Source organism: Carcharodon carcharias, chromosome 4 (genome assembly GCF_017639515.1).
Source record: "Carcharodon carcharias isolate sCarCar2 chromosome 4, sCarCar2.pri, whole genome shotgun sequence".
Taxonomy (NCBI): Eukaryota; Metazoa; Chordata; class Chondrichthyes; order Lamniformes; family Lamnidae; genus Carcharodon; species Carcharodon carcharias.
In genome coordinates, this window is record NC_054470.1 from 201,765,460 (window position 1) to 201,786,974 (window position 21,515).

At 48.7% G+C, this 21,515-nt stretch overlaps 1 protein-coding gene across 3 annotated transcripts in view; it reads left to right on the plus strand.

Moving 5' to 3' along the window:
• The first annotated feature begins 5,803 nt into the window (after window positions 1-5,803).
• The window catches only part of capslb (calcyphosine-like b), a 35,994-nt gene continuing 20,282 nt past the window's right edge, over window positions 5,804-21,515 (plus strand). For 2 of the 3 annotated variants that reach the window (XM_041186413.1, XM_041186411.1), the window contains exons 1-4: window positions 9,115-9,159; window positions 13,828-13,902; window positions 19,384-19,463; window positions 19,934-20,083. In XM_041186413.1, coding sequence (XP_041042347.1) covers window positions 19,947-20,083 — 137 coding nt within the window. In that variant the 5' untranslated portion in view covers window positions 9,115-9,159; window positions 13,828-13,902; window positions 19,384-19,463; window positions 19,934-19,946. Of the gene's footprint in view, window positions 5,828-9,114; window positions 9,160-13,827; window positions 13,903-19,383; window positions 19,464-19,933; window positions 20,084-21,515 lie in introns of those variants that run through there. The other variant, XM_041186412.1, reaches the window with a different exon arrangement.

A 21,515-nucleotide genomic window follows, 5' to 3' on the forward strand; every position in this document is an offset into this window, starting at 1 on the left:
CCCAGTTGCCACTGGGGCTGATTCCTACTGAGATAGTTGAAGGTTTGCATCCTGACTGGCTCTCCAATGCTCAACTCTGGCAAAGGTTTGGCAGTTTTGTCAAAATGAAGATTGACTTTCTGTTGTTTCATCTTCTGGTTTCAGTAGCTTTTTTGCTATTGAAAGAGTAGTTTGGATGCGATGTCACATTAATGTTTGGACTGCAGTACTTTCCATCCCTTCAGTCGGACCGTTTCTCCATTTGAGGATTGCCTTGTTTTCACCTGTGCTAGATTTGCTCGATTTCTGAAAGATTCCTTTGGCGATTTTCACAGCCCCCTCAGCTAGCCTTTCCATCTGCCTGGGGATTGTGCAGAGATGATGTGCAGTGCTAGATTTCCCAATCCTTTGTGAAGTGGCTGAATTCTTCACTCGTGAACTGAGGCCCATTGTCAGTCAGCATGATGTCTGGAATGCCGTACCGACTGAAGTGTCAGCTGGTCTCAATCCCAATAGTGGTCTACAGTGGCAAGATAATCAGATCCTGCCAAAGTGAAAGGGTCTACTCCCAGCTTCATCATGGTCTGTCTGGATGTCATGCGTCATCAACAGCTCTCTAGCTTGTTTAGCTTGGTGTGCATTACAAGCACCGCACTGGCCTATATGGCCTTTAATTCCATTGCTCTTGTTCGGTCAGTAAAGCACACTGCCTTTCTCAGAGTCAATTCAATTCCTCAATGGTTTGTGTGGATGCCCTCAGCATCTCTCCTCTCGACTGCTTAGGGATGACAACTCTATTTCCTTTATACAAGATGCCATCTTGGGCTGTCAATTTACCTGGGTATGCCCAGCAACCATCCCCCCCCCACCACCCCCCCGCCCCCACTTCTCTACCCCCATCCAACCCCCACGCACCCCCCCCCACCCACCTTAAACCAGCTTATATTTCACCCGTCTCCTTAGATTCACTCAGTTCTGTTAAAGGGTCATGAGGACTCGAAACGTCAACTCTTTTCTTCTCCGCCGATGCTGCCAGACCTGCTGAGTCTTTCCAGGTAATTCTGTTTTTGTTTTGGATTTCCAGCATCCGCAGTTTTTTGTTTTTATTACAGGTGTATCCCTGATGCTCTCAGGCCTTTTCATCACCACTTCTTGCAGCACTTGGAGAGTTGCATCTTGCTGGGTAGTTCACTCGAGCTGAGCAAGATGCTTGTCCGTCAGATTCAATGTCTCTGCTGGGTTGAAGACTTCCAGAGCCTGACTCGCTGCTGTTTCATGTTGAAGCATACTCTGTTGTAGTATACTCAATTTCCTTCAAAGGGAATTCTGTGCTCGACAGCACGTCTACAATGTACTTCAGTATTCCTCACTTGAATGTCACATCCAGATGATATCTTTGTAAGTAACATACTTTACAGACATGTTGGAGCAGATAGTAGTGCTTTGATAAAAATGCTTTGAAGTGGCTTGTGGTTTAACTCCACTGTTACTTTGTCTCTCTCAAGCAGGTATTGAAAAAATGCTCACAAACAAAAACAATAGCCAGGCACTCTTTCTCAATCTAAGCGTAGCATTGTTCAGTTTGCATTAATGCCCTGGATGTCCTTGCTGCATTAAGGTTGCTCCAAGGCCTATCTCGCTGGGGTCACACCGAAAGGTGACTTAATCATTGATATGATAATACTTCAGCACTGGCGTTGTCACCAATAGTTGTTTAATTCTCGTGATCACTGATTCTTGTTCTGTTCCCCAATACCACTGCACCTCCTTGGTAGTGAGGTTGCATCATGGTTCACACTCTGCTGACAAATTACGCAAATATTTTGCTAAATTGTTCTCAAATTTGGCCGAGTGTGGCATCAAGGAGTCCGAGCAAAACTGGAGTCAATGGGAATTGGGGAAAACTCTCCACTGGTTGGAGTCATACCTAGCACAAAGGAAGATGGTTGTGGTTGTTGGAGGTCAGTCATCTCAGCTCCAGTACATCACTGCAGGAGTTCCTCAGGGTAGTGTCCTAGGCCCAACCATCTTCAGCTGCTTCATCAATGACCTTCTTTCCACCATAAGGTCAGAAGGGGGGATGTTCGCTGATGATTGCACAATGTTCAGCACCATTCGCGACACCTCAGATACTGAAGCGGTCCATGTCCAACTGCAGCAAGACCTGGACAATATCCAGGCTTGGGCTGACAAGTGACAAGTAACATTCACACCACACAAGTGTCAGGAAATGACCATCTCCAACAAGCCAGAATCCAACCATCACCCCTTGATGTTCAATGGCATTTCATCACTGCATCCCCCACTGTCAACATCCTGGGGTTTACCATTAACCAGGAACTGATCTAGACTAGCCATATAAATACTGTGGTTACAAGAGCAGGTCAAAGGCCAGAAATCCTGTGATGAGTAACTCACCTCCTGATTCCCCAAACCCAGTCCACCATCTACAAGGCACAAGTCAGGAGTGTGATGGAATACTCCCCACTTGCCTGGATGAGTGCAGCTCCCACAACACTCAAGAAGCTTGACACCATCCAGGACAAGACAGCCCACTTGATTGGCACTTCATCTACAAACATTCACTCCCTCCACCACCGACCCACAGTAGCAGCAGTGTGTGTACCATCTACAAGATGCACTGCAGGAATTCACCAAGGCTCCTTAGACAGCACCTTCCAAACCCACAACTGCTACCATCTAGAAGGACAAGGACAGCAGATAGATGGGAACACCACCACCTGGAAGTTCCCCTCCAAGTCACTCACCATCCTGTGTGGCATTCCTTCACTGTCACTGGGTCAAAATCCTGGAACTCCCTCCCTAACAGCACAGTGGATGTACCTACACCTCATGGGCTGCAGCAGTTCAAGAAACATAGAAACATAGAAACTAGGAGCAGGAGTAGGCCATTCAGCCCTTCGAGCCTGCTCCGCCATTCATTATGATCATGGCTTATCATCCAACTCAATAGCCTGCTCCTGCTTTCTCCCCAAATCCTTTGATCCCTTTCGCCCCAAGAGCTATATCTAGCTCCTTCTTGAAAACATGCAATGCTTTGGCAGCTCACCACCACCTTCTCAAGGGCAACTAGGGATGGGCAATAAACGCTGGTCCAGCCAGTGGCGCCCACACCCCATGAATGATTAAAAAATTCAACAAATCGTTGCACTGCTCTCATATCTCTTGGTCGCTGCATCGCTGCTACAGCTCTCACCTTGTCAGAATCCGCATAAAGAATTTTTGCTGTTAGTACATGACCTATGTATTTGACTTCAGGTATCTCCAGTTGCAATTTTTTCTTGTTCATCTGACGAGCCCTCTCCAGTAGTTACATTAAATTCTGGACAGGTCAATCCTGACAAATGCAGCCTCCTGAACCTTCTTCCATATGGACCATGTGAGCACACATTGCTTGTTGGACATCAAGGTGGCAATCACTGGAGGCTACCATCCCCTGAGTTCTGAGGGAGGGAGGACAGGGAAGGGGATTGGGGAGAGAAGATGGGAAGAGGGGATGAGAGATGAGGAAAGGGGAGGAGCGGGAAGAGGGGGCATGAAGGAGTAGGAGGAGGTAGGAGGAGGAGGAAGGAAGGAGGAGGAAGGGAGGAAGAGAGGATGAGGTAGGCCGAGGAAAGGGAAGGAAGGAGCAGGAGAGGAGGAGGAGAGGAAGAGAGGCGGTAGGAGAGGAGGTTAGGAGGAGGAGGAGAAGGGGAGGGGTTTTGGAGGAGGAGGGGAAGGGGAGGAGAGGGAAGAGAGGGAGGCGAGGGGAAGGGGAGGAAGGGAGGGGACAGAGAGAGAGGCAGTGAGCAGAGAAAGAGAGGGAGGGGAGGGGGCAGAGGGGGGAAGGGAGGGGCAGAGAGGGGAAGGGAGGGGAGGAGGAAAAAGGGACAGAGGGGGCAGAGAAGGGGTGAGGTGAGGGCAGGGGGTGGGGGAATGGAGGGGGCAGAGAGAGAGAGTGAGAGGGGGAGGAGGGAGAGTGGGAGGGGGCGGAGGGAGAGATTGGGAGGGGGCGGAGGGAGAGTGGGAGGGGACGGAGGGAGAGTGAGAGGGGGCGGAGGGAGAGTGGGAGAGGGAGGAGGGAGAGTGGGAGGGGGCGGAGGGAGAGTGGGAGGGGGCGGAGGGAGAGTGGGAGAGGGAGGAGGGAGAGTGGGAGGGGGCAGAGGGAGAGTGAGAGGGGGAGGAGGGAGAGTGGGAGGGGGCGGAGGGAGAGTGGGAGGGGGCGGAGGGAGAGTGAGAGGGGGCGGAGGGAGAGTGAGAGGGGGCGGAGGGAGAGAGTGGGAGGGGGAGGTGGGAGAGTGGGAGGGGGCGGAGGGAGAGTGGGAGGGGGAGGAGGGAGAGTGAGAGGGGGCGGAGGGAGAGTGGGAGAGGGAGGAGGGAGAGTGGGAGGGGGCGGAGGGAGAGTGGGAGGGGGGGGCGGAGGGAGAGTGGGAGGGGGTGGAGGGAGAGTGGGAGGGGGAGGAGGGAGAGTGGGAGGGGGAGGAGGGAGAGTGGGAGGGGGCGGAGGGAGAGTGAGAGGGGGTGGAGGGAGAGTGGGAGGGGGAGGAGGGAGAGAGTGGGAGGGGGCGGAAGGAGAGTGGGAGGGGGCGGAGGGAGAGTGGGAGGGGGAGGAGGGAGAGTGGGAGAGGGAGGAGGGAGAGTGGGAGGGGGCGGAGGGAGAGTGGGAGGGGGCGGAGGGAGAGTGAGAGGGGGCGGAGGGAGAGTGAGAGGGGGCGGAGGGAGAGAGTGGGAGGGGGAGGTGGGAGAGTGGGAGGGGGCGGAGGGAGAGTGGGAGGGGGAGGAGGGAGAGTGGGAGGGGGCGGAGGGAGAGTGAGAGGGGGTGGAGGGAGAGTGGGAGGGGGAGGAGGGAGAGAGGGGGAGGGGGCGGAAGGAGAGTGGGAGGGGGCGGAGGGAGAGTGGGAGGGGGAGGAGGGAGAGTGGGAGGGGGCGGAGGGAGAGTGAGAGGGGGTGGAGGGAGAGTGGGAGGGGGAGGAGGGAGAGAGTGGGAGGGGGCGGAAGGAGAGTGGGAGGGGGCGGAGGGAGAGTGGGAGGGGGAGGAGGGAGAGTGGGAGAGGGAGGAGGGAGAGAGTGGGAGGGGGCGGAAGGAGAGTGGGAGGGGGCGGAGGGAGAGTGGGAGGGGGAGGAGGGAGAGTGGGAGAGGGAGGAGGGAGAGAGTGGGAGGGGGCGGAAGGAGAGTGGGAGGGGGCGGAGGGAGAGTGAGAGGGGGCGGAGGGAGAGTGGGAGGGGGAGGAGGGAGAGAGTGGGAGGGGGCGGAGGGAGAGTGGGAGGGGGCGGAGGGAGAGTGGGAGGGGGAGGAGGGAGAGTGGGAGAGGGAGGAGGGAGAGTGGGAGGGGGCGGAGGGAGAGTGGGAGGGGGAGCAGAGGGAGGGAGGGGAGGTGAAGAGTTTGACGGGAGGTGGAGCAGAGCTGATTGTGAATTTAAAGCCATTAACTCACTAATTGAGCAGTTTGAAGCCGCGATGGATGAAACCGGGACACGGGGGATTCGAACTCTCCACAACCAAATCAGCAGCTGGTGCCCGGCCCCGCCCCCGGTCCCTTAGGACTCGCCCCTGGTCCCTGAGGTCCCGCCCCCTGCCCCGCCCCCTGCCCCGCCCCCTGCCCCGCGCCGCCCCGCACCTCCCCCGGGTCCCTCAGGCCCCGCCCCGTCCCGTTACCAGGGGAACCCTCAGCGTCAGTCCGACAAGGGGGCGTGAGAAGGCGGGAAGGGAGGGGCGGGCGTGCTCTGACCGACACCCGATAGTCCAATGAGCAGCGGGACCACACTGACGGACGTTGGGCCCTGACCAATCGGCGTGAAGAGAGGGGGGCGGGACTATAACCCGGAGGGAGAGACTGAGGAGGAAGAGGTGAGTGTGGAAAAGGAGAAAGGGAAAAGAGAACAAAGGAGAGAGGGAGAGGGGAACGGAAACGGGAAGAGGGAGGGAAAAGGAGGGAGAGTGAGAGGGAGAGGGAGGGGAGAGAGGAGGAGGGATGAGGGGGGAGTGAAAGAGGGAGGGAGGGAGGGAGGGAGGGAGGGAGAGAGAAGGAGGGATGAGGGGGGAGTGAAAGAGGGAGGGAGGGAGGGAGGGAGGGAGAGAGAAGGAGGGGGGAGGGGGACAGACAGTGGGGGAGGGAAAGAGGGAGGAAACCAGGTGGGAGGGAAAGAGGGGGAGGGAGGGAGGGAAAGAGGGGGAGGGAGGGAGGGAAAGAGGGGGAGGGAGGGAAAGAGGGAAAGAGGGGGAGGGAGGGAAAGAGGGGGAGGGAGGGAGGGAAAGAAAGAGGGGGAGGGAGGGAGGGAAAGAGGGGGAGGGAGGGAAAGAGGGGGAGGGAGGGAGGGAAAGAGGGGGAGGGATGGAAAGAGGGAAAGAGGGGGAGGGAGGGAGGGAAAGAGGGGGAGGGAGGGAAAGAGGGAGGAAACCAGTTGGGAGGGAAAGAGGGAGAGGGAGGGAGGGAGGGAGGGAGGGAAAGAGGGAGAGGGAGGGAGGGAGGGAAAGAGGGAGAGGGAGGGAAAGAGGGGGAGGGAGGGAGGGAAAGAGGGGGGGAGGGAGGGAAAGAGGGGGAGGGAGGGAAAGAGGGGGAGGGAGGGAGGGAAAGAGGGGGAGGGAGGGAGGGAAAGGGGGAGGCAAAGAGGAAGGGAGGCGGAAGGAAAAGTGGAGGAGAAGGAGGGCAGGGAAAGAGGAGGGAGGGAGGAAGAGGGAAAGAGGGAGGGGGACGGACAATGGAAGGGGAGGTAGAGAGAGAGGGGAGGGAAAGAGGAAGGGAATGAAAGGCAGGAGCGAGGGGGATGGAAGGAGGGGGCAGGGAAAGAGGGAGATGGGGAGAGAAAGCAAAAGGGAGGGAGGGAGGGAGCCGAAAGGGGGGAGGGGACAAGGGTGGGAGGGAAGGGCAGAGGGAAGAGGGGAGGGAAAGAGGGACATGGGGGGGAAAGAGGAAGGGACCAGGAGAAAGGGAAAGATGTAGGGAGAGTGAGGGAGGGAAAGAGGGAAGGACGGAGAAGGGGAGGGAAAGTGGGTGGGAGGGAAGGAGGGTCAGAGCAGAAAGAGAGAGGGAGGGAGGGAAGAGGAGGGAAAGAGGGGGCAAGCAGGAGAGAGGGAAAGAGGGAGGGAGGGAAAGAGGGGGCAAGCAGGAGAGAGGGAAAAAAGGAGGGAGTGAGGGAAAGGGGGCCCTGGAAAAGATGGAAGGGGTGGGAAAGGGGTAGGGCAGGAAAGAGGGAGGGGGAGGGAAAGTGGGATGGAGGGAAGGACGGAGAGGAAGGGAAAGAAGGGGAGTGAGGGAAAGAGGGAGTGTGGGAAAGAGGGTGTTCGAGCGAAAGGGGAGTGTGGGGGGAGGGAAAGAGGAAGAGTGAGGGAAAGGGGGAGTGAGGGAAAGAGTGAGAGAAGAGGAGGGAAAGCGGGAGGGAGAGGAGGAGGGGGCAGGCAGGAGGGAGTGCGAGGGAGGGATGGAAGGGAGAGAGATTGAAAGAGGGAGGGAGGGAGAGAAAGAGGGAGGGTGAAGGATGGAGGCAGAAAGGAAGGGTAGGAGAGGACGAGGAGGGAGACAAATAAAGAACAAACAGGGCTGAATATTTTGCTGGGAGCGCCCAACATGCTCGAGTGTGAAATAGGGCGCGATATTTTGGACAGTGGACGTGCACGAGAGGTGGCAGCGTGACCATTGACTATTAAGAGGCCTATTAATGCCATTAAAGTAATAATTAACTGAGATGTTATGTTGCCTGCCCAACAGTAATGTTGGCAGGCGGACAAATCGGCCAGGCAGCTTTTGCATTTTTCGAGAAACCTCATCCCCAAGCGGGACATCTACAGGCTGGATGAGGTTTCCGGAATTAATTTTACAAAGTAAAAATGTTTGGACAGAAGTTTGATCACCCATCTGTTCCGGTGACTGATCCTGATGCGTGGGCATTTTTTCCCAGTTTTTAAAATCTTTATTTTTTGCATTTTAATTCTTCAGCTCTCTGCCTTCAGGGAGATTTCATTCTGTACTCCCCTGCGCCCAGGCTGACTTCAGCACCTGCCCTCCTCCCACCCCCAACCTGGCAGCACTGAGTATTTCAGCGTCCCTTTCACGCTGGCTGGTCATTAATTGGCCAGCCACTATGAAATCGTGGTCGGGGGCCGATCGCAGTCGGGGGTCTGTCCCTGGCCGTTCGTGGGCCCGCCAAACTAAAAATCCTGCCCATGGAGTCTCCCTGGAGAGATGGGTTTTGGTGGATGAGTGTCATACAATAAAGGGTAAAGTCCACAGGCTCTCGATGCTATCGACCTGGAGTTTCTCACATGTTGGTGCAGACTTGATGGGCCGAAGGGCCTCTTCTGCACTGAGTGATTCTGTGATTCTCAATTCTCTCGTGTGCAGGTGGGCCCTTGGTCCCACTAGATACCTGGAAGTTTTCACCATTGGTCTCAGCTTTACAGGTCCAAATGCAGACTGGTTACACTCAGGTGAGGGTTGTCTGGCTACAGGTTAATAGTTACACACAATTTTAGGCAAGGTAGAGAGAGGGAGGGTAAGAGGGAGGGATCCAGTCAAGGCAGCCTTCCTTTCTTAGCTTGGTCTTCAACAAAACTGCCTTCAAAACAAGCAGGTTCACAACTCAAGTTTTCATTCTCTCCCATGTGCTTGCCTTTTTGTCTCCCTGCTTTTCATTAATTAAAGAGCTTTGTAGTTCAACACAAACGAACAAGCAACTCCTTCTCAAGTACCCTATAGGGCAGGTGATTTCTTGGAAGAAGCCTGCAGAATGGTTTTGTCCCGTGTGAGATTCTGATCTTTAAAAAGAAAGATCCCAGGTTAGCACCCAGATGTCTAGACCATGCCAGGTCCTTTCATTGTGTAACAGAAAAATTGAGCCTCGAGTGATATGATCCAACATGCCTCTGCCCTTAAGAGATGAAACCCAATTCCCAAATCTGTTTCATCGCATAGTGCACAGAAAAAGATAGATATAACATATAACAGAATCCAAACATGCACCGATCAGCCATTCGCTCCTTGTACAGAATCTGTTCAATTTTCTGACTTTCTTGCTTTCCAGATGGTTATAAAAAATTTACATTCTTGATAATGTATCATCGATTATATAATCTTTTCCAGCAATATGAAAAATCTTCAAGTTATAAAGTTATGTTAGCAAACTCCATCGGAACAGTCTCTCATTCTGAGCCTTAAATGTTTCTCCAAAGGCCAAAGGGTTATGGTCAGTATATACTAATGTTTCTTTACAGCCACGAAGGATATATACCTCAAAATGCTTAAGAGTCAGTAACAAACCCAGGGTCCTTTTCTATTGTGGAATATCTGTTTTGATGCTGATTTAATTTTTTAGGGAAGTACCCACTGGCTGCTCTATTCCCCATTCATCTTCTTGCAATAAGACCACACCCATCCCCAAGTCACCAACATCGATTGTCAGCTTGAAGAGTTTAGTGAAATTAGGGGCAGCTAATACTGGTTCATTATTTAGAATAACTTTCAGCTTCTCAAAGGCAGTCTGGCATGCTCTTGACCAGACCACTTTTGCTTTCTTTTGCAATAAATCCATTAGTGGAGCCGCTATTGTACTGAAGTTTGGCACAAATTTACAATAGAAAGCGCACATCCCTAAAAATCGTTTTTTTAAATTCATTCATGGGATGTGGGTGTCGCTGGCTGGGCCAGCATTTATTGCCCATCCCTAGTTGCCCTTGAGAAGGTGGTGGTGAGTTGCCTCCTTGAACCGCTGCAGTCCATGTGGTGTAGGTACACCCACAGTGCTGTTAGGGAGGGAGCTCCAGGATTTTGACCCAGCGACAGTGAAGAAACGGTGATATATTTCCAAGTCAGGATAGTGAGTGACATGGAGGGGAACTTCCAGGTGGTGGTGTTTCCATCTTCTTCTGCCCTTGTCCTTCTAGATGGTAGTGGTCGTGGGTTTGGAAGGTGCTTTCGAAGGAGCCTTGGTGAATTCCTGCAGTGCATCTTGTAGATGGTACACACACTGCTGCTACTGTGGGTCGGTGGTGGAGAGAGTGAATGTTTGTGTATGTGGTGCCAATCAAGCGGGCTGCTTTGTCCTGGATGGTGTCAAGCTTCTTGAGTGTTGTGGGAGCTGCACTCATCCAGGCAAGTGGGGAGTATTCCATCACACTCCTGACTTGTGCCTTGTAGAAGGTGGACAGGCTTTGGGGAGTCAGGAGGTGAATTACTCTCCCCATAATTCCTAGCCCCTGACCTGCTCTTGTAGCCACAGTATTTATATGGATAGTCCAGTTCAGTTTCTGGTCAATGGTAACCCCCAGGGGGATTTAGTGATGGTAATGCCATTGAACATTAAGGGACGATAGTTGGATTCTTTCTTATTGGAGACGGTCATTGCCTGACACTTGTGTGTCATGAATGTTACTTGCCACTTGTCAGTCCAAGCCTGGATATTGTCCAGATCTTGCTGCATTTGGATATGGGCTGCTTCAGTATCTGAGGAGTTGCAAATGGTGGTGAACATTGTGCAATCATCAGTGAACATAGAAACTAGGAGCAGGAGAAGGCCATTTGGCCCTTCGAGCCTGCTCTGCCATTCATCACAATCATGGCTGATCATCCAACTCAATAGCTCCCGCTTTCTCCCCATATCCTTTGATCCCTTTCGCCCCAAGAGCTATATCTAATTCCTTCTTGAAAACATACAATGTTTTGGTCTCAACTACTTTCTGTGGTAGTGAATTCCACAGGCTCACCATTCTCTGGGTGAAGAAATTTCTCCTCATCTCAGTCCTAAATGGTCTACCCCATATCCTCAGACTGTGACCCCTGGTTCTGGACTCCCTCACCATCGGGAACATCCTTCCTGCATCTACCCTGTCTAGTCCTGTTAGAATTTTATAGGTTTCTATGAGATCCCCCCTCATTCTTCTGAACTCCAGCAAACATAATCCTAACTGACTCAATCTCTCCTCATATGTCAGTCCCGCCATCCCAGGAATCAGTCAGGTAAACCTTCGCTGCACTCCCTCTATAGCAAGTACATCCTTCCTCAGATAAGGAGATCAAAACTGCACACAATATTCCAGGTATCGTCTCACCAAGGCCCTGTATAATTGCAGCAAGACATCCCTGCTCCTGTACTCGAATCCACTCGCTATGAAGGCCAACATACCATTTGTCTTCTTTACCGCCTGCTGCACCTACATGCTTACCTTCAGCGACTGGTGTACAAGGACACCCAGGTCTCGTTGCACATTTCCCACTCTCAATTTATAGCCATTCAGATAATAATCTGCCTTCCTGTTTTTGCTACCAAAGTGGATAACCTCACATTGATCCACATTATATTGCATCTGCCATGCATTTGCCCACTCACTCAGCTTGTCCAAATCACACTGAAGCATCTCTGCATCCTCCTCACAGCTCACCCTCCCACCCAGCTTTGTGTCATCTGCAAATTTGGAGATATTACATTTAGTTCCCTCATCTAAATCATTAATATATATTGTGATTAGCTGGGGTCCCAGCACCGATCCCTGCGGTTCCCCACGAGTCACTGTATGCCATTCGAAAAAACACCCGTTTATTCCTACTCTTTGTTTCCTGTCTGCCAACCAGTTTTCTATCCATCTCAATACACTAGCCCCAATCCCATGTGCTTTAATTTTATATGGGACTTTGTCGAAAGCCTTCTGAAAGTCCAAATAAACCACATTCACTGGCTGCCCTTCATCAACTCCGCTACTTACATCCTCAAAAAATTCCAGTAGATTTGTCAAGCATGATTTCCCTTTCATAAATCCATGCTGACTCTGTCCGATTCTGCCACTGTTTCCCAAATGTTCAGCTATTAAATCTTTTATAATGGACTCTAGAATTTTCCCCACTATTGACATCAGGCTGACTTGTCTATAATTCCCTGTTTTTTCTCTGCCTCTCTTTTTTAATAGTGGGGTTACATTAGCTACCCTCCAATCTGTAGGAACTGTTCCAGAGTCAAGAGAATCTCGGAAGATGACCACCAATGCATCCACTATTTCTAGGGCCACTTCCTTAAATACTCTGGGATGTATATTATCTGGCCCCGGGGATTTATCAGCCTTCAATCCCATCAATTTTCCCAACACTATTTCCCTATTAATACTGATTTCTTTCAGTTCCTCCCTCTCACTAAACCCTGTGTTCCCCAACATTTCTGGTATGTTATTTGTGTCCTCCTTTGTGAAGACAGAACCAAAGTATGTATTTAGTTGTTCAGCCATTTCTTTGTTCCCCATTATAAATTCCCCTGTTTCTGACTGTAAGGGACCTACATTTGTCTTCACCAATCTTTTTCTCTTCACATACAAGGACTGTGCGGTGGTCACTCCTACTGTCATGGACAGAGGCATCTGCAGCAGGCAGGTTGGTGAGGATGTGGTCAAGAATGTTTTTCCCTCTTGTTGGTTCCCTCACCACCTGCCACAGACTCAGTTTAGCAGTAATGTCCTTTTGGACTTGGCCAGCTCGGTCAGCAGTGGTGCTACTGAATCACTTGGTGATGGACATTGAAGTCCTCCACCCAGAGTACATTCTGTGCCCTCAGTGTTTCCTCCATGTGGTGTTCAACATGAATGAGCACTGACTCATCAGTAGAGGGAGAGAGGAACATGACAATCTGCAGGAGGTTCCCTTGCCCATATTTGACCTGATGCCATGAGACGTCATGGGGTCCGGAGTTGATGTTGAGGACTCCCAGGGTAACTCCCTCCCGACTGTATACCACTGTGTCACCACCTCTGCTGGGTCTGTCCTGCTGATGGGACAGGACATACCCAGGGATGGTGCTGGTGGTGTCTGGGACATTATCTGTAAGGTATGATTCCATGAGGATGACTATGTCAGGCTGTTGCTTGACTAGTCTGTGAAACAGCTCTCCCAATTTTGGCACTAGCCCCCAGATGTTAGTAAGGAGGATTTTGCAGGGCTGACAGGGCTGAGATTGTCGTTACCCAGGTCGATGTCAGGTGGTCTGTCCAGCTTCATTCATTTTTTGTGTCTTTGTCACAACTTAGCAATTATCTTGCTAAGCCATTTCAGAGGGAATTTCAGAGTCAAACACTTTGCTGTGGATCCGGGGTCACATGTAGGCCAGACAACCAGGTAAGGACAATAAATTTCCTTTCCTGAAGGACATTAGTGAACCAGATGGGTTTTTACAACAATCGACAATGGTTTCATGGTCATCATTAGACTTTTAATTCCAGATTTTTATTGAATTCAAATTCCACCACCTCCCCTGGCTGGATTCGAACCAGGGTCCCCAGAGCATTACCCTGGGTCTCTGCATCACTAATCTAGTGACAGTACTACTACACCATCGCCTCCCCTAGAATCACTACCACTCTTATGATTTCCCAGTTAGTTTTAGGGACAGGGAATTCCATCAAAGCCTGTACCTTCGCTGTTCTTGGCAAGACTTGTCCCTACCCCACGATAAACCCTAAATAAGTTACTCCGAGTTTTTGCAAACTCACTCTTTGTAAGGTTTATTACTAGATCTAACTGTAAATGTCTGAATAAGGCTTCCAGTTGTTTGAAATGGTTTTTCGTGTGTTTCTGTAAACAAGTATATCAGCCAAGTAAAACCACACAGTTAGCAACGTTAGTGATCACCTGATTGATTTGTCTTTGGAAAGTGACTGGAGCAGTTTTTAGTCCAAACAGCATCACTCGGCGTTGGTATAACCCATTTGGTTGTGAGAAAGGTTGATATCTCCTTAAGTCACAATGTTAGTATCCTTTCAACAAATCTATCTTAGTAAGGAACAAGGCACTGCCAACTCTGTCAATATAATCCTCTAGACGAGGGATTGTGTAGGAATCCGTTTTTGTTCCCGCATTAACCTTTCTATAATCTGTGCAGAATCTGGTTGATGCATCAGGGTTTTGGCACTAACACGAATGAGGAACACCAGCTGCTTCGACTGGGCTCAGTTAGGTGATTTTCCAACATAAACTGAATTTCTGCTGTCACTTCTGCTTGTTTCTCTGGACTTAACCAATAAGGATGTTGATTTATAGGAGAAAATTCCTCTACATCCACATCATGTGTGGCTAAAGTTGTGACCCTCGTTTATCCCTACAAATCCCTTTAAATTCTCTAAGTAGCCTCATTAGATCCTTTTGTCCCATCTCTAAGTATGAAAATATGGTATCTCACTGTCCTAATATTTCAGTGTTAGCTAACCAGATAGGAGGAGGTTCAGTCTGAATTGTCTAAGTCTCCTTCTACCTCACTGGCACTCTCTCTTTCGTGCTCCTCTATGTTTACAACCTGCTCTTTCCTAGCTCCCTCCCTACGATGGGATCATTTTAACTGATTGATACGACACAGCCGATTCTTTTTCCTATGATCTGATGTATTTATCAGATAATATACTTCACTAACCCTCTTAATTACCTTGTATGGACCACTGAAGTGTGCTTTCAGAGGGTCCCCTATAAAGGGAATAATACCAACACTTCATCCCCTGGTTGTAATGTTTGGGTCACAGCTTGCTTATCTGCCCAGTCTTTCATCTTTGTTTGAGAATCTTTAAGATGTTCCTGAGCCACTTTGCAGGTTCCACTGAGAAGTTCCTGGAACACGGACACATAGCCTAACATAGAGGATTCATCCTTCTCTCCGAAAAATGTTTCTTGCATTACTTTCAGAGGATCTCTTACCTCATGTCCGTAAATTAATTTAAAAAGGCTAAAACCAATAGATTCATTTGGTGAATCTCGGGTAGTAAATAAGAGAAAATCCAGTCCTTTGTCCCAATCATGGAGAGTTCATGACAATATGCTTAAGTCATTGTTTTGAGAGTTTGATGGTGCCTCTCTCAAGCTCTCTGTGTTTTTGGATGATATACTGTGGACTTTAACTGTTTTATACCCAAACTACTCATTATGTTCTGAAAATTTTAAAGATAAAATTGGAACCTTGATCCCGTTGGATCTCTACCCGTAATCCATATCGAGCAAAAAAATTGGGTTAATTTCTCTACCACTACTCTAGCCGTAATGGTCCTTAAAGGGATGGTCTCTGGAAATCGAGTTATCTTATCCATAGTAGTAAGGATATGCTGGTGTCCTGCACAGTCCACTAACACCCTACTGAATGGTTCCTCAAAACCTGGTATAGGAACTAAGGATGCGGTTTGACTGCATGTTGTGGTTTTCCTATCATCTGGCATGTTTTACAAAAACGCACCATGTCCTTATGAAGACCTGGCCAGTAAAACTGCTGGTTTCTCCGCATAGGAGTTTTCCATATCCCTATATTTCCTGCCATAGGAATTTCATGTGCTACCCGTAATATCTCTTTACGATATTTGGATGATTTTAATGAACAAGCGTCCACTCCTCACTGCGTGTCTGTGAGGAGGTCTCCACTTCCTCATTAGTATCCCATTTTTAATATAATAACATTCTGGAACTGCCTTGGCCTCAGCTTCAGTTTGGGCTGATTCTGCTGTCTTACTTAACTCTGGATCAGCTTGTTGAGCATCAACTAGAGAAGGCTTGTTAAACATCTCTTTCGGATTATCTAAGTCTGTAAAGAAAGTTCCAGCTAGCCAGATATCTGTCTGTGGTATCGCTTTGACCCTTGATGATGGAATTTGCTGATCCATTGCTTGGGTCATCCTAATAACGAAAAAATCCCTGGATCCTTTTCCTGTAACTGCTCTGTCTCTTCAGCCTCTCTGTAATCATGAGAGAAGCTACTACCTTCGCTCCAGCAAAATCATTTCCTAGGAGTAAGTCAACTCCATCCATGGGTAACTGCTGAACAACCCGTATCGTCACTGCCCCAGACAATAGGTCACACTCCAGGTGCACCCGGTACAAAGATAAGGGGATATACTCCCCACTAATACCATTGACTAAAAGTTTGGTTTTTAACGCGCTGTCTGATGGAAAAGTTATGCCTTTGCTCAGCAAAAGTGTTTTGGTGGTTCCTGTATCCGTTAATATAATTATAGGTTCAGTTGTCTCATTTGATGCTAAGAGATTACTTTTCCCCTTGACAAAAATTCTTTATAACTCTCATGTATCTTATTCACCTCCCCTGAACTCACAGCAGTGTTCACACTCGGTTTCACAGCTGTAGTTAATGCTACAACTTGATCTGTTGTTCTTTCAGTCAGGGCTCCTTTTCTTGAATCACCTTACGCACCCCAATAAGCCCCATGGCTTTCCCACATAACTTCCAGCAATCAGCACAAACATGTCCCACCTTGTTACAATGGGAACACTTAAGCCTTCAAATATCACTTTCACCTTCAGCACCTTCCTTTCTGGCCTGAGGAAGAGTTTCCAGGGCATTCTCAGCTGCCCTTCTCTTCCCTGGCTACTTGCCTTCCTTTCACCTTCCCACCTTCTATCCTTCTTAGGTTTGTGGGGATGATGGAAAAAGGGTTTAGATTTATGGACTAGTTCATAATTGTCAGCCACCTCTGCTGCCTGTTTAGCTGTTTTAACCCTCTGGTCTTCAACATGGGTTCTACCTACTGAAGGAAGTAAATCTTTAAATTTGTCCAAGAGAATTATTTCTCTAAGAGCTTCACGCATTGTCTCTACCTTTAATGCCCATATCCAACAGCCAAAATTGCTTTGCTTTACCCTCTCAAACTCAATAAAGGACTGTCCAGGCTGTTTCCTTATGTTATGAAATTTCTGCCTGTATTCCTCAGGGACCAACTCACATCCACTAAGAATAGCCTTTTTTACTGCATCATAATCCACAGAAATCTCTTCTGACAGCAATGCATATACCTCAAGAACTCTATCTACCAACCTACGCTGTAAGAGCAACGTTCAGATTTCTTTTGGCCACTTCATTTGCTTAGCCACCTTTTCGGTTGAAGTAAAGAATGTCTACATCCCTTTCCTCAAACCTTGGCAGAGCTTTCACAAACTTAAACATCTCCCCACTAGATTTTGGGTTGAAGGTTTTTCCAACATCAGAACATTCCTCAGCCTCTCTTTTAAGGTCCAGCCTTTTAAGCTGGTATTCCATTTCTCGTCCCTTCTCTCTCCTCCCTTGCCTGAAATTCCAGCCCCAGCTCCTGAAATGCTCTTCCTCTTTCCTTTATCTTTTTGCCTCCAGCCTTTTCAATTCCAATTCTCTTTTTCTTTTTCTGCCCTTTCTCTTTTCTTTTCTTCCGATTCAAGTTTTTCTCAGTTCCTTTTCACGTTCAAGTTGTTTCATTCGCAACTGGATCTTAGCCAACTCAGTTGACTCAGTCAGTTACGGCCAACTAGTGTGAAGTGTGCTCAGCGCTGCTGGGGTGGAGGCGGGAGGAGTGAGCGGGGGAGCGCACACTGACAGCTCCCTGAAGGCAGGGAACTGCCTCGGGGAGCTGAAGATCTTTAAAACCCAGAATAAAGTGTTTGAAAATCGGGAGAAAATGCCCCCACTTAGGACTCGCTCACATAAACGTAAAAATTTTGTCAAAACATTTTTTTCAATTAATGTCAGAAACCTCATCCTGCCCGTGGATGAGGTTTCCTAAAAAATCCAAAGGCCGCCTGGCTGATTCGCCCATTAGGTTGGATGGGCTGTGAAAAATGACAGCTAATTGAAACTTCAATGAGCTTAATAGCCCCATTAATTGTTGGCGGGTGATTCTTGCGTGTACCCACTGACTGAAATATCGAGCGAGTGCGTGATGACAACGGGACACTCGGGTCAGGCACACACACACCCGTGGGACATAAAATCCTGCCCCTGGTTTCTGTCCTTTTATCCCTTACCAATTATTATTCCACATCCAATCACCCACTGTCTGTGTTTCAAAATCCCGCAAGAGCCTCCAATTCATGTTACAACCGGATGGGAAGAATGTCTGAATTATCAGCCCCACTGCTCCACAGACCGTACTGTTAATTTAAATGTTTAATTTTCTCACCGAAATGGCCAGTTGTTTACCTATATCTCTAGTACCCAGAAGAAAAGAGACTCTGACCAGCCTTCTTTCAAAAACTCAAAATGATTCATTTCTTTTAAAACAAAACTTCTTTTTAACAAGTTGCAAGAACTGGTTATCACACAATTGTAATCAGTAAGTATAACTATGTCTGTCTTCCTGAAGAAATCCCCCAGCGCACACACACAGACAAACAGAGGACAAACAAATAGAGTCTCTCTGTAAAGATGGGCTTTGGAGGATGGGTGTTATACAATAAAGGATAAAGTCCACAGGGCCCTGACTCTGTCAACCTGGAGTTCTCTCGTGTACAGACAGGCTCCTGGTCCCGTTAGATACCTGAAACTTGTCACCAACTGGTCCCGCTTTACAGATCCAAATGCAGACTAGTTACACTCGATGAGGTTTCTCTGGCTACAGGTTGATAGCCACACACAATTTCAGGCAAAGCAGAGAGAGGGAGAGAAAGAGAGGGAGCCAGTCAAGGCAGCCTTCTTTCCTCAGCTTATTCTTCAACAAGGCTGCTTTCAAAACAAGCAGGTTCACAGCTTAAGCTTTCATTCTCTCCCATGTGCTTGCCTTTTTGTCTCCTAGATTTTCATTAATTAAAGGATTTGTAGTTCAACACAAACAAACAAACAACTCCTTCTCAAGTACCCTATAGGGCAGGGCATCTCTTGGAAGAAGCCTGCTCGTTAACAGTTCCAAGGTGAACTTAAAACCTTTTTAAGAATATCCCAGGTTGGCATCCAGATGTCCAGATCATGCCAGGTCCTTCCATTTTGTAAAAGAAAACCTCAGTCTTGAGAGATATGATTCTATTACATGATCTTATTGAATGGTGGAGCAGGCGGCCTACTCCTGCTCCTAGTTCATATGTTCGTATATTCTATCTTTGTGACTTCAGCCAATTTAGCAATGATACATTCCAACTGTCATCCAAGTCATTAATATAAATTGTATATCCCTGGTTCTTAATCCTTCCACCAATGGGAACAGTTTCTCCTTATCTACTCTGTCCAGATCCCTCATGATTTTGAGCACCTCTATCAAATCTCCTCTCAACCTTCTCTTCTCCAAGGAAAACAGTCCCAACTTCTCCAATCTAACTTCATAACTGAAGTTCCTCATCCCTGGAACCATCCTCATGAATCTTTTCTGCCCTCTCTCTAATGCCTTCATATCCTTCCTAAAGTGCTAAAGTGTGGTGCCCAGAACTGGATACAATACTCCAGCTGAGGCTGAACCAGTGACTTATACAGGTTTAATATAACCTCCTTACATTTATACTCTGTACCCCTACTAATAAAGCCCAAGATCCCTGTATACCTTTTCAATAATTTTCTCAATTTGTCCTGCCACCTTCAATGATTTATGCACACATACACCCAGCTTCCTCTGCTCCTGCCCCCACTGTAGAGTTGTACCTTTATTGTATATTGTATCACCTTGTTCTTCATGCCAAAATTAATCATTTCACACTTCTCTGTTTTGTTATCTCATAGGCCTTCAGTAATTTATCTCTGCTTGCTCTCCGACTTGACTCTGTATTCCTTTCGTTGGATTTATCTGCTTGGTCGTTGGGGTAATTTATGAATCTTTGATTGTTATTTGCACTAATAAGAGTCTTTTCAGCACTGTGGCAGAGGCTGAAACCTGACCGCTCGGATTAAACCAGAGGTTCCGGGAAAGATGGGCACGGATTTGGGAAGCGATAATAATTTTAAGGGCTTTGGAGAGAAATGGGAGGTTGGAGATGCAAAAGTTGTTTGAAAGGGTCAAAGGGTCAGAGGCTTTTTTGAGGGTGAGGGGTGATTGCTGCAGATTTAGTAAAGTAACTGAGGAAAGCGAGCAGTTTGAGGTACTCGCTGTGTATTGGTGAAGGGTAATGTGGATGTTTTTTCACCCTCTATTGCCCTGTTTGGAGTGAGCCAGCCCTACAGCTTCAGTCTCTGATGCTCCTGCTTTGATTCAGAGCAGCTGCCGGTCTGTAGTGGATGTTTCATGACCCCACTGGGGAAAGAACGGATCGAACTCACTAACTTTTGGTTTCAGGTTACTCGAGGAGATGGCAGGGACAGCGAGACACGATCGAGAAATGGCAATGAAAGCCAAGAAGCAGCTTCAACAGTGCTCGGACCCGGTTGAGAAGCTGCGACTTCAGTGTCTGTCCCGGGGCTCTGCAGGAATCAAGGGCCTCAGCAGGTAGAGAGAGCCAGGTTTCCTCAGCTACCATCCATCACCAGGTGGTGGCTGTACCCCTCTCATTGTCTCTCACTGTGGTACAAGTTACAGGGACCAGAAACCTTGGCAACTCACCCTGATCAGCCTGTTCAGTTAGTCCTGGCTGGCTATTTGACTGCATAGGTTCTCAGAGCTGATACCATTTGCCACCCCTCAAATTCGAGGGTGTTTAGCCCTTCAGTGTGGGTTGGGGGCTCCTCTTTTGACCCTGGGTGCTGTAGCTCGCCCCTCAGCTCTGGGAGCTAAAACAGCCTGCTGTGCAGTGATCCCTGACACCATTGAATTGGTTTCAACCTCCAGGTTGCCAGGGCCAATAACACACTAGGTAAAGCTCATAACAAGTGCTTATAGACTGTCAGCACGGCATCCCTGATAGCTGTGTGGTTTAACCTGCCTTCTGTTCTTACGACATGGCCTTCAGGGTCACACTGTGTAAATTGGTGATGCATGGGTCCTGTGGATCTGCAAATAACGTGGTCATAATGACTAACAGAAGCAGTAATGTTTGATTTTTTCCAACACTCAGTTACTATGGAATTGCTTCAAGCATCAGACTGCAGGTATCTCCCTGTGCTGCTCAGCGTCTCTCACACAGCCTAGATATCAGAATTCACTTTGTAGCCGCTCTTGATTGATTCCCAGTATAAAGGCAGTAGCCACAATCCATGGGAGTGTTGTTTAACAGCCATCCTCCTCCCTCACACACTCACATCATAGCACAGCCTCAAGAAGCTGAACTTTAACACTGTCACCTCGAGCCTCCCCTCTCCTGGTGAGTCCTGCACTACATGGAATCAAAGACAGTCGAGAATAAAGAAATTGAAGCTGTGACACCATCCATCAGCTTCAATAGAGTGACGATGAAGAACCATCGCAGAGTCATAGAAGAGAGGAGTCCATTCAGCCCATCATGCCTGTGCTGGCCCTTTGGGAGAACTATTCACTTAACCTGACTCCCCTGCTTTTTTTTCCCAATAAGCCCCTAACTTTTTCCCTTTTAATAATTTGTCCAATTCCCTTTTGAAAGTTACTATTGAATATGTTTCTACTAAGCCTTTCACGCAGAACATTCCCAATCACAATTCTCAGCTTCAAAAAAGTTGCCTCATGTCACCTCTCGTTCTTTTCCCAACCTTAAAACTTGTTATCAACCCTCCTGCCAGTGGAAACAGTTCATCTTTATTTACTCATCAAAAACCTTTTTTTTAATTCTTTCATGAGATGTGGGCGGCACTCGCTAGGCCAGCATTTATTGTCCATTCCTAGTTGCCCTTGAGAAGGTGGTGGTGAGCTGCCTTCTTGATCCACTGCAGTCCATGTGGTGTAGGTACATCCACAGTGCTGTTAGGGAGGGAGTTCCAGGATTTTGACCCAGTGACAGTGAAGGAACAGC